We start from the raw sequence: 13,004 nt of genomic DNA on the forward strand, positions 1-13,004 counted from the left end.
TCTCTTTTCCCTGGGCAACACAGCCGAGCACAGCTTGGTATAAGGTAAGCGAAGTGATGTCGGGTGGGGGGCCGAGCGCCAGAGAGAGAGAGAGCACGAGACGCCGGAGCGCCAGTCAGTCGAGCCGCGAAGCCAGTAGCCTCCGCATCGTCTGGCTCTGTCTTTATCAAATAAAAAAAAAAAAAGAAAAAAGTGAGCCCCGTGAGCGCCCTGTCCCCTGTCGTTGTCGATCGAATCGATCATTTCACGCCTTCGTACGGCTGTGACGATAGCTCAAGCTCGAACGACACGAGTGCAATGCCAGTGTAAACAAAAAGAGAGCAACAGTGCGGGCAGCAAACAAAGCAAAAGTAATAAAAAAAGGCAGAAAAGGAGTCGTAGCCAAGTTAAAAATTAAAGAGGAAAACAATGACGTGGACGAGCTTCACGATGGAGCAACTGCTGTTCGGAGCGATGGTGCTGGTAGGCCTGGTGTACTTCGAAGCGGTAGCGACGGCGATGCTGCTGCGACAGCAGCAGGGTGTCGTGGCCTAAGGGGAGCGAGCAGCCGGAGATAAGTGTCGCACGACAGGTAAATAGCGCGGGCTCGACAAAGGGACGAAATGGACGGAGAGGCGTACGCGTAACGGACTTTCTTCGCGCCCTCTCCTTTCTCTCTCCGACCGCGCTGCGCCGCGGAGGAACGGTACCAGGCTATCTCCTCTCTATTGCAGCGCCTGCGAGCCGAGAGAGCTGCATCGCGCGGGGCAAAGTCGTCTGGCCGGTCCCCACGCGAAACCGCAGAGCGAGAGAGAGAGAGAGAGAGAGAGAGAGAGAACCAGTCCCGCGCACTCGCTGCTCTTTATACACTTCAACTCGCGTAAAAGCCATGCTCGCGCCGTGTACTCTGTACCAGGCGCACGCACTGCGCCGAACGAGCGATCGCCAGTCGTCGAAAAAGCTCGCCGATACGTCGTTTCGCGCCGCAGAGTTTGCTGTCTTGGTGGGCAGCGCGGGAATCGCAGCCGACACTCGTCCTCGTCTCCTTCGAGAGTGCACTCTGCACATCTTGCTTTGGTGGATGGGCAGTCTCGCTCTGGAGAACAGCTGTGCGTGTATTCGGCCGGTCGGACCTATCGAAAAGCTTGGCCGTGCTCGTCGAACGACCGACCGAGCTATCGGTTCTCGCGACGCTTCCGCTTCGTCTTCCAAACGAAGAGATCGCGTGTTTCAGTACCGATTGACGGCTAAGCCACGGAGAGAGAGAGGGAGAGAGAGAGAGAGAGAGAGAGAGAGAGAGAGAGCGAGCGAGAGCTTGAGCCGCGGCGGCACGACAGCACGTGCGAGCGTTCATTTGCATAAGTGCGTGGAACCTGCCTCGACCCCTCCTCGCTGATAGCCAAGTCCTAATGGCACGATGTCGCCATCTTATTCAATAGTTTCAGTTGCGGGTAGGTTGACGCGCTTGTGCGCGGACTGCGGATCCGCAAGCTCGAGCGGTGGTCGTCGGGGCTGTGCGCGACGCGTCGTCCGTGACTTTCCTGCGCCGCAATTTCGGGGAAGAAGCACGGCCCGCATGTGATCCTGTTTCTCTTTCAGCAACAGCGCGAGGCGTGCAGTGCGAGACGAGCGACGTCCCAGCGCCCGCTCGGTTCATGGGTACGAGCAGTCACCAGCGACATTTGCATCCAAGGACATCGCTATGAAGACCCAACGTGCCGTCAGGTCAGTCGCGCGTTGCTTTGCTAACTGCAACGCGATCTTATTCTCGCGCCATGGATTCTCTTGTGTACATACCATAATTCGCTGCACCGCTAGCTCGCATTTTTACCTGTCTTTCTTTTTGTTGCAACCCTAATCAATCGGCGTCTCAATCGTTCGCAGAGCAAGAGAGAGAGAGAGAGAGAAAGAGAAAGAAAAGAAACTTGATTACCCATCGATTGCGTTACTTTTACCTTGAAAGCTCGTGACACGAGTTTTCTTTCATTAGTAGCGTGTCTTAACGAACGAAGAAAAACAAGACTCTAAAGCTCTGAAAGTCGATGATTCCACGTCGGAGAGTTAGCGAATAATTACCAAGTGAAATTTGACTGGTTAAGCAAGACCTTCGCCTCTGTCGATAATTATCGCTCACAGTCGTACGCGAGTGCAAAGTGAGCGAAACCGAAAAGGAGCCAACGACGGATCTATCGGCGAAGACAATCGACCGGAGCTTTACGTTTCTATCGTTGCCGTCGCGCAAACGAGCGCGAGCTAGCCTGCGGCTGTGCGAGCGCAAGCCCTGCCTAGTTTATCTTTATTTTTTCGTTCGTACGCTCTCTTTGCACGCTGGATTCCTTCGTTCCTTTTTTGTCGGCGAAAGTGCGAGCGACGCGCTCCAGATTGCGCGCTCCCTTTTATTGTCCAGCTGCGCCGGAGAAAGAGATCGCGCAATTAAGCGAGGCGAGCGAGCGCCACGGGACGAGCTAGCTCGGCGGCATCGGCGGCATCGGCGGCATCGAGCGCCGATCGACTTTCGCGGCGCGGCCCGTCGCCGAAATCCAAGCGTCCCGCCGAGAGCGCGCCGAGAGAGCGCCGAGAGCGGAGGAAGCCGGCCGGGTCCGCTCCGAACGCGCGGCTTCGATCCCTCGATTCGCCGGCCATCCGCGCGGCATGGAGGGGCAGGGCAGCGTGACGTCAGCGAGCAAGCGGGCCTGCACGTGCGTATCGTTGGACGCGCGCCGCGCCGACCACATTCACCGCGCGCGCGCGCGCGCGCGCTCGGGCCCAGCCTTGACACACTCTCGCGCGCTCTCTCCCTTGTCGCGCGCGAAAGCTCCGCGTCCGCGACCGAAAGCGGATCGGCGCCTTTGCCTGGCCCAAGCTCGCCGACGCCTCGCTCGCGACGAGCCGCCGACGGTCGACGGAGAGAAGCGGAGAGAAAGGGGGCCAATCGACCTGTCCGTCCACCTCGGCCGCGAAAGGAACACCTACAAAGGGCTCGCTTCTAAGTCTTCCGTCGTCGACGAGCGAGCGTCCGACAAATATGAAAATTAAAAGTCGAGCTTGGAGGAAGGAAGTGTCTGTCTCTTGTTTCGCTCTGGCGTCGCATCCTTGAATACGTTATCGTTCTTTTTCGTCGTAGCTTTTCATTTGGCATTCGTCGAGCGACACACGGCGAGTGGTTTTTCTCGTCTTTTCTCCGTGCGAAACGTCGACACCAAATCGATAGCACCGGTAATCGTTCGATTGCCGGACGGCACGCGTTTTCAAAACACTGCGATGTGCGCTCGAATTAAATATCTGCGATGGTCGCGAAAACGTAAAGATTTTTTCGCCGCAACAGACGGATGTTTAATCGTCGGATATTGATTCTGCAATGAAGAATTATATAATCAATGAAGGTTCTAGTTAAAACATCCTAGCCGAGTTGGGGAACTCGGTTACTAGAGCACACACGCATCACGAGGCAGCTGCTGCATAGCCGTAGCACAACACGTTCGATGTGATTAAGCATTCGTTACAATTGTCGCATATTAATTGTGGTCAGCGGTCCTTTAAATAAAACATGGAGCAGAGACTTGACGCCGGCGAGTACACGTCTCTCTCGCGCGCCGGCAAACTCATCGTCGACATCGGCACCTCGGGGTCTATCGAAGGCGCCGTTTACGAACTTTCGGCTCGAGCGTTCCAAGCGTCGCAGCCGCTACGAACGCCGGACAAAGCGTTTGCCGGATGCGCGATTAAGAGCGACGAGCCTAGTTGCGAGCGCGGCCGCGATAGATATGGCCGGGTGCGTCGATCCGACACCTCGTTGGGAGAGCGGGCCGTGCCGCGGTGCCGCACGCGCCTCGCTCGGACAAGGGCGACGACGGGCGCCATTGACCGTCACTGCGTCGGCTATCGGAGTCCGCGCCGGCGAGTCGCAACTGCAGCTTTCTCGCGTTTCGTCGCCGTGCACGCCTGACGTTGCTCGCGACGCGCTCTACGTCAGCGCCAGGGCCCTCGCCTATACAAGTGCCGCGCCGTTGCGGAATCACAGTCGGAGCTGTTGGCGGTCGGATGGACGCTTGCCAATTGACGACTGCACCAGTCAAATCGATTTTCACGCCGGCTTACGCGAGCGCAACTGTTTCTCGCTTGTTTCGCTTCGCGCTCCTCGCGCATTCGCGATCTCGCTCGGCAGCCGCCGACGATTTTCAGTACTTCCGGGAGAACAGCGACCACGCTCGCGAGGAGATCGTACAAAAGAGTTAACGCGTCCTTGCGTGGGCCCCGACGAGCTCGCTGCTCTTACATTGATTTCGAATAAAATTTACTTGGCCGAGACTGCCTTCATCGCCGGATATGGCGGCCATGATCGACTGCGGAACTGACGTTTCTTCTTGCGCAAAGCTAACGAATCTTCGGTCTCTCGAGTCGCGATAGCGAAGTTACTCTCAGTGTCGCTATGTGGAAAATTGACACATTCGGCTCGAGCGGCGCAGAGTAGACTTTCAAGAAAGTTACAGAAGCACGAGATGTTCGGTTATAAAAAGTTGTTGTACGAGCCGACGAATGATCAGTGGCGATGTCCGCCTTGGTTCGCGTGAAACTTTAGCAGGATAAAAGCCGCGGAGCAGTTCTCTCTCTCTCTCTCTCTTTCTCTCGTCGCGCAGGTGAGAGATAGCCGACGTCCGCGGGATCGGGAGATTACGCCGCGCTTCGGTCTCTCGGCGCTCGAGTCGCGCGCGTCTCGGTCGCGCGCGCCTCGGTAAGTCGGCATCGACCCAGTGCGTCTTGGGGAGAGCAGCGGCTCTGCGGTCGGCCGCGCCGAAAAATCAAGGGCGCTCGGCCGCTCGCTCGCGCGGCCGGGGATTGGCTTCGGCGCGCGGCCGCGTGGCAATCGATGTAGCCGGCCAAAGTTCACGGCGCCCATCCGCATGGCAACCCTCCCCCTGGCGACGCCGCAGCCGACGCACTTTCGCGGGGTCGCGTGACGCTCGGCGAGCGAGAGGAGCAGCCGCGGCGATCGCGCACTGGTGACGAGGACGGCGCAGAGGACGGCGGGCGCCGCCTGGCATCCTCGAATCGATGGCGCCGCGACGCGCGCGAGCCGCTCGCCGACTGCGCCGTCGGCGGCGGCGGCGGCGGCGGCGGCGGCGGCGGCGGCGGCGGCAGCGAGCGCGTTCACCTCTCCTTTGCCGCGAGTCAGTCGACTTTCACTTTCCCGCTTCGGCCACCGCCGAGCTGCCGGCAGTTCACCTACATATCGCCAACTATCGCCGACTATCGCCGACTAGCGCCGCCTTCTCCTCCGGCGGAAACTTCCTCCTTTGTGATTCGAGCGCGAGAGCCTCGACAGATGTTGGTCGCTCGGCGCAGGCTGCGCGCCGCGGGAGAGAGCTCGTGGCTCGAATTTACACCCTCTGATATTGGAGTCAATCGCGTGTAACGAGAGATTCGCGCTCGCGTGCGGCGGACGGAGGGCGGCGGGCGGCGGGGAAAGGGGAGGCCGACGGGAGCGAGGATCGCAATTTCGCTCTTCCCACACTTGCCTCGCGCAGCGATCGATGTTGCTTCGAAGCTCGCTGGTGCGCCACCGCGAGGCTCTCGGCCTGCGGCCCTTCTCGTCCCCGGAGAAGCGGTCGCGCGTGGAAACGGCCGCCGAGTTGGTAGCGCGGCTTATCTCGGCCAGGTGTGCCGCGATCGACGCAACGCTCGCAACGCTCGCAACGGCCGCGGCTCGCGCGCGCGTTCCGCTCCACAAATGTCCGGGCGCCGCGGAAGCCGCGCCAAGCGGAAACGGCCGAGCGCGCGTGGGTGCACCCACCTGCCGCGGCCGCATCGTTCGATTGCCGGAGAGCTCGGCGCGCACACGCGCGCTCTTTGTTTTTTCCCGTTCGGCTGCCTAGCCGCGCGCAGAGGGGCATGCGTCCGAGCTTTAATTAATGCAGATCTTTCGCCGAGAGGATCCACTCTCCTCCTTTGTGCGCCTCGTCCTTTGTGGTGCTCGTCTGCTCTATCTCGGGCCGACTTTTTCCAGCTCGGTCTTTCCGCGCTTTTTGTTCGCTTGCTCTTGCTCGTGGCCTTGGCGTGTCGCCGAGGCCAAATTGGAAAACAACCAAGAAAAACGCACGACAAAGATACAGCGATGCGTCCGCGCGAGCTTCTCCGCTTTCCAGCTCGGCCGATGAGTTTCGCTCGCTCGTTATCGGCGCAATTGCGTCGGGCGCCGCCTACGCAGCCTTCCGAATCGACTCCTCGAACGTGGCTCTGGCTGTGCGTATTTCGATACCGCCGTTCGCGCTTCGGTTCGACCGGCGATTCTTCTTCGAGCGTCGGCAGAGCGGACCTATTCCAAAGCATTTTGAAAGCCCGCCGACGACACCTGACATCGGAACAACTCGACAAGCCCTTTCGGGCGAAATTGGCGCTGTGATAATTATCGCGCGCGGCGCATTCGCGATTCGCGATCGATTTGCGCGAGGCTGTCTTTTTTTTTCACCGAGACAATTGCATTGTCTCGGCGCGCGCACTCCTTTGCCCCTTCCATTCCAATTAATAAATCGCCGCGGGGCTTTCCATGCGGTCGCGACGGATTGAATGGGACGTCCATGGGAAGTGTGGCGCGTCCGTGCATTGCGGAATCGCCAGCGATTCTTATCGCGCCGGTGCGAGGGAGAGAGAGAGAGAGAGAGAGAGAGAGGCGCCAATTACGCGTACGTGCATCGGCGACTTGGCTCATTCTGATTTTCCCAGATTGATTGTTGCGCGCGCTCGCTTACGCGCGCAACTTTCTCGAGGTCGCACGCCGACGAAACCATTGTTCCGCGATGTCGAGCGGTTCTTTTCGAATCGAAAGTGCGCGCGCCGGGATCGCGGAAGCGCACCTGCAACGGCCCAACCTACCCCAGCGAAACTCGTGCTAACGCCCCCACCCTCGGCGGCTCGACTCGTTCGGCGACCCAATTAATTGCGAATGACCGAACACGCGCGTGCCCGTCGCTGACTGACAACGCAACACGGGAAGTCGGCGTCGAGCAACATCTGGCGTACCGAGCCGTTGCTTCTCCGGCTGGGGGGGGGGGGGGGGGGGGGGGGGGGGCTCGTCGACAGGCGCGCGTACGCGCGGAGTTCGCGCCGTTCTCGAGCGCGGCCTCGCTGAGCTTTACGGCGCGCATGTGTGTATCTGCGCGTGGCGCCGCGGTAGACGGTCAACGTCGGCTCGAGCGTTTTATGCGAAGCGGGATCGTTGAATCAAACTCGAAGAAACTGTTCCGTTCAAGAGCACTTCTCGGCAAAGAGATGCCGAGTGGCGTCAAGCGGACGAACGATTAGTCGCCGTTAGGAATATCCGCGCAAAGGCTTCGAACCTTTCAGCCCGCAGCTAATGGCGTGCGCTCCTCCCGTACATGTATTTGCAAGCACGTGACCATCGTGAAAAAAGCACTTTGCGATTTCGCTCGCACTTTTTCACCTTCGCATCCTCCACTTTTGTTATACGTGCTATACATTCGTTAAGTACGCCGAGATAAGTATCTCTGCCGATCGTCAACTCAATATCTTTGTGTCTCTTCGATATCTACAGCGGACAAAAAACTTGAAGTGGCATCTCGAAAATCGTTGTACCAACGTGTCCCTTGGCATATTGCCCGTTACAAGTGTTTAAGTAAATTTACAAATAATTAAGAAAATAAGGAAAGACCATTCGATTAGATCCACGCTTGCGAAAAACAGTCTGGAATGGAGAGAAAAGTAAACGAACTATCGGAAGAATTGACAAATGCTCGAGTCTACGTATGTGGAAGACGGTGGAGCCTCCCCACCCAATGAGAGCAGAGCTCGATATCTAGACAGCGGGCTCTGTTTCGCTTCGCCACGCGTCTTCATTTAAAAGATGTCAAGAAACACGTCGGAACAACGATATTTCACATACCATTTGGACGTTTCCAGTTAGAAGCTAATATTCGTAAAATTAGCTTATAATAAATTATCGGTAAATATCATTAACTTTCCCATAAGATCCACTCGGTTACAGACATACTCGCTTTCCGAAAAAGACAAGCCAATTTTTTTCGATCGTCAATAGCTTTTGGATTGAACGTATTCAACGAATGTAGCGAGCGCGATGAAAATGGACGATGGTCAAGGTAAAAGTTAGCCGAATCAATCTGCTGCGCCACTTGTACGGACTTAGACTCCAATCGGCTATTTTTCATACGAGTCTTGGATTTGAATTTTCACCGATCTTCTTTTAGATGCGCGAGTATTCCGATAATTAAATTTGACTCTGGCTTTGTTCGACGCTCGGCGCATTACGCTTTAATTAAAATTCAGGCAGGAGCACGAAAGAAAGACCGCGTGCAAGTGAAAACGGAGCCGTGCAATAATCGATCGTTCGAAAGTATTTTGTTTTTGGAGGAGAAAAGAAAGCGCGCGAAATCGTAGCGAAGACTTTTCCGCGCGGAGATAAGTCCTCGCTTGGAGCTTTCCAAGCGAATGCGTAACGATATCTCGTCCAACTTGTGCAGCTTCGACGAGTCGTCGATGGAGAGCTGCTCGACGGCATTGCCCGACGAGCGCTCGCGCGAAAGTTGCGGCAGCTGCGAGAGCTTCGAGAGCTCTGCCAACAACTGCATATCCAGGCTGAGCGGCGTCGCGAGCACGGCGGCGGCGACGACGACGACGACGAGCAGTCCGACGCCGCAGAACCTTCAAGAGGTGACGAGCCTCGAGGAAGCCAAGTGCGTCATAGCCGCGCTCAGAGCCCGACAACGGGCGCAAGCCCATCAGATGCTCGCTTGGAGGAGGACCCTGAAGCTGCAGGTACGACGCAGACAGCGGCTCGCGAGAGTCGCCACTTCCTCCCGATCCCCCGATCCGAGCGGGCGAGCACTCGGTCGCGCATCGCAATAATCGGGACTGGTCGACAGGAGGAGCTGGTGGCGCGACTGACGCGCGAGAAAGCGGAGCAGCTGCGCAGCCTGTCGTCGCAGCTGCTGCTGTTCGAGTCGCGGCTCTGCCGAAAGCAGAAGGAGATCGAGGCGAGCCTCGCGCAGAGGGAGTCGATGATCCTGAAGCAGCAGCGCATCATCGAGCAGCTGCAGAGCAAGCTGAAGCTGGCGACCGAGCGCAGCGGCCGCTCGGCCGAGCGCGCCGGCGGCTCGCCACCGGCCTGCGACGCGCTCGACAGGCTGGACAGCCTCGGCGACGCCGACAGCGCCGTGGTCCTCGAGGACAACTTCCTCGACGAGCCCGCCCTGCCGAGGTTCGTACGCCCGCGAAGCCGCGCGAGGGCTCAGCCACCTGTCGCTCGCTCGCCCCGCAGGTTCCGCTCGAGCATCGTGGACGTCACGCTCATCAGGTCGGTGTCGGACGCGGTCGAGCCCCCGGCCAACAACAAGTACGGCTCGTCGCAGAGGCGCTGCAACGGCTACCTGCGCCGACCCGAGGTCCTGGAGACCGTGTACTCGGTGGAGGAGGACGCCGACGCCGACGGCAGCCGCGCCGCGGCCTCGGCCGACGAGGAGGAGGCGGCGCTCGACGAGGAGGCCGCCGCCGCTGCCGCCGCCGCCGCCGCCGGCACGCAGAGGCACTCGTCCGACTCGGCGATCGACAGGCCCAAGCTCAGGGATCTGTACGGCAGCTTCGAGCGGCTGGCTCAGCAGGAGGACGCCGCTCGCGACAGCCAGGCCGCCGGCGCTCTGCCCGGTGCGCAGAGGAGCCGCGACGAGAGCCAGCAGGCACAGGTGATTGTTTTGCTTGTTCTTGCGGGTTACTCGAACGGATTCGATCGGCGCGCCCCTTCCGTCGCCGCTCGACAATCTCGCCCTCCGGTCGTGCCTTCGACACCGGTGAGACCAGTTCGACTTGGTTCTAGCTGTCCAAATCTACGGACCGAGCCCGCGCGCGCGCGCCCCTTTCCCTGACGAATCGGGCCGACGATCGGCGATGCTCGAGGCGCCCCCCACGACCACCACGATAGCCAGTCGGCGCAAACGGACCATCACGGAGGTGGCTCGCGCCGCCGAGAGCGCGAGAGAGAGCGAGAAAGAGAGCGCGCGAACCGTTACTGCCGATACACTTCCTCGAGCATTTTTCCTTAATCATTCGCCTCGTTCCTCTTTTTTTCCCGGTGGCTGCCTCCTCCGACGACTGCAGGTCACTTACAACAGGGTCATGAGCAACCACAGATCGGTGACCAAGCCGAAGGACGTCAAGTACAAGCGCATCAACAAGGCCAAATCCAAGAGTCTGGAGGAGCTGCGTGGACGACTGCGCAACTGGGTCGAGAAGGGCAACAAGATCGCCATATCACTCGACCAGTCGTACGCCTGACGATAGGCTTTGCAGTGTCGTTCGTCGTCGACGTCCTCCGCCAGCGAGCGACACTGAACTGTACACACTCGCGCGTACACACGCTCCTTTAGTCGATGAACAAAGATTTTTTTTAATTCTCTCTTGTGATACGCGAGACGCGATGAGATTGTGATAAGTCGTCGTTTGTTTGTTTCTCTCTCTCTCTCTCTCTCTCTCTCTCTCTCTCTCTCTCTCTCTCTCTCTCTCTCTCTCTCTCTCTCTCTCTCTCTCTCTCTCTCTCTCTCTCTCTCTCTCTCTCAATTCTTTCGTCAAACTTGATCCTGCTTTCTTGCGAGCGAAACGAGCAAAGACTAACAATTGTTCTCTTTTGTCGCAACTTCGCGAGGATACATTTAGATATACGCGTGTGCATTGGCAGGCCGACTCTTCTTCAAGCTGACGTCCCTTTGGTCGATCGACGTGCACGTAATCGGAAACTGCAGCCTTGGAGGACTTTTGTCAGTGATAAAACAGCGCGCTTACGCGCCTGTGTGCCGCACGGGTTCAGCATGCTTAACCTTTGCCACTAACAAAGCACCTTTTGCAAAAATATACGCGCGTCCATGCGACTTTGACTTTGGCATTGTTTTTTTCGCGGACATCCGGTGCCTTGTTTTGCTGAATTCTTTTTCGTGGTTTTTTTTATCGATATCCGTAGCATCCCGAGTCAATATATAGATTTTTTGCTCGTTCTCTCTTTAACCGACAACCGATCCTCTATTGTATAAGACTCTCGTAAGTGCATTTCGATAGAGTGCGGCATATCATACGTTGCTATGTAACGTACCCAAAAGCGCCTTGTTGAACAATCGATTAATTTTGTATGTCTGATCATTGTTGGAGTCGACGACAACGTTTTGTACTCGTTGAAGAATCATAACGAAAAACATTGAAAGTTAGTTGTTGTGCAGTGACGAATGGCGAAACAATTGGCTTGATTCCGATAGACGCAGAGTGTAAAACGTTAATCGTCATTGTCGCGAGCCTCCGATCGACAAATTTCAACTTGATATTTATAACGATAGCTGTTTTGGCGCTATTTACACGAGAAATTTGTTACGATAAGTGTGCCATCAATCACAACATAAAGATTTAATGTGTATTCCTTTGTAAATCAAAACACGACAACTACCTTTAATTATATACACCTATTGAAAGCCAGATGCAATGCATAAACTGCTCGACAATCTAGCAGAGCTATTTTTTCAACGGATTTGAAACAAAAGTTTTCTCTCTATTTTTATCCTACGGATGTACTCAACTGGAACAGAAGAAAAAGCTATGTATATTGAGACTGTAAAGGCGAGGAGGCGCTGTATTGTGCAAAATAATTACCTAAGATTTAAGATCGCGATCTATAGTTAATGTATTTTAAAAATAATAAAAAAAAGACCACTTTACGACTAAATTTACGGTTAGTATATGAATTTTATGTTCCTGCGGGCCGTTCTTCGGCTAAAACGAGCGATCTCTTGCATAACAACACATTCGCGTGGATTGCTATTATTAACGTAGAATGTGTAAATATTTATATATATATAAAAAAAGCACAGACACACACGTACACGTACACTGACGAAGGAGGCGCGCTCTCGCGAGTGTACGCCTTCGCGATAGCACGCATACAACGCGAGATTTATTTTTAAGAGTTTGAGAGCCGGACGAACATTAGATTTTTGAAGCAAGTGCGCGAAAACAAGTTACGTGCGATACCCGCTCGACTCGACAGGTCGAGTGACTAAACCTACAGCACGACAATGTCTTAAAAAAACGGACAGCAATGATCGATATCCTATTCGAATGGAACGGCGAGAGGCGCGTTGTATTTACCAAAAGTCGGAGATCACTCTTAAGTTGTAAGCTTGTAACAAGTTTACTCAACAAAACAGTGTATATCATGTACCACCTTGCTTTACCTTACTCGAAGCTCGTAGACTGCTATAAATATTACACTAACGGATCTTCGCCTCGTTATAATATAATAAACATAAATTATGCTATCTAAACAACAAGTAAATGTCTCCTTTTTTCACTCATTCCGTACCACCGCCTCTGAAAAGCACGTTATGGTGTGCTGCATTGACATTTAGCCAACATTTTTTTCAATTTAGTCGTCGAGACTATTAGCTTTTTAACTATCATTATGTTTAATGCTAAAGCCTCTCCTTTGTTACGCAATATAGCTACATGCCCCTACGCAAGACCGAATACAAAGGCATATCGAATGCCCATCAAACAATATTATCTTTGTACTGTTTTTCAAATATTCAACGAGTCATTTTCTTGCGAGCTTTATACTAGCCATTTGACGAAAATCTGTTCTGTATTATAAGACACAGAATGTTTACTTAATTTAGTTGGCTTTTTCTTCACTTAATTAAATACGAATGAAAGAAACCGTGCTCTTCGGTTCAAACAATTTTTTATCGAGATTATTTCGCAGAGACATTTAATTGTAGCAAAAAATTGCAATCAATCTTGTGTCGATTGACGTTGCTCGTATACTTCAATCAATACATTCGTTTCAAAACGGATAATTTGCGTCATTTTATCCATGAAAATCAGATTTCACAATCGCTATACGAGTACGACGCTCTATTGCTTGAAACTTATCGTCAAGTGTTATCTAAAGTAATCTGTAGGTGACACAGCTGCCATCACAAAAATGGCTAAGCGAGCCAAGCCGATTTACAGCTGTAACAAAA

The 13,004-nt window shown here is 54.9% G+C and overlaps 1 protein-coding gene across 1 annotated transcript; it reads left to right on the forward strand.

Annotated features, from left to right (window-relative positions):
* The first annotated feature begins 135 nt into the window (after positions 1-135).
* LOC131668761 (uncharacterized) lies at positions 136-12,305 on the forward strand. The gene is made up of 6 exons (XM_058943179.1): positions 136-571; positions 1,579-1,704; positions 8,472-8,766; positions 8,874-9,208; positions 9,269-9,689; positions 10,102-12,305. The coding sequence occupies exons 2-6, from the start codon at positions 1,682-1,684 to the stop codon at positions 10,276-10,278; spliced, it is 1,251 nt and encodes a 416-aa protein (XP_058799162.1). The 5' UTR covers positions 136-571; positions 1,579-1,681; the 3' UTR covers positions 10,279-12,305.
* Positions 12,306-13,004: the final 699 nt, after the last annotated feature.

The sequence above is a fragment of the Phymastichus coffea genome, unplaced genomic scaffold, assembly GCF_024137745.1.
Source record: "Phymastichus coffea isolate CEN01 unplaced genomic scaffold, Cenicafe_Pcof_1.1 PCOF00083, whole genome shotgun sequence".
Classification (NCBI taxonomy): Eukaryota; Metazoa; Arthropoda; class Insecta; order Hymenoptera; family Eulophidae; genus Phymastichus; species Phymastichus coffea.

Coding starts and splice junctions, on each gene's coding strand:
- LOC131668761 (XM_058943179.1), top strand. CDS start 1,682: ATGAAGACCCAACGTGCCGTCAG. Junction 1,705..8,471: donor AAGACCCAACGTGCCGTCAG/GTCAGTCGCGCG, acceptor CAACTTGTGCAG/CTTCGACGAGTCGTCGATGG. Junction 9,209..9,268: donor GACGAGCCCGCCCTGCCGAG/GTTCGTACGCCC, acceptor CTCGCCCCGCAG/GTTCCGCTCGAGCATCGTGG.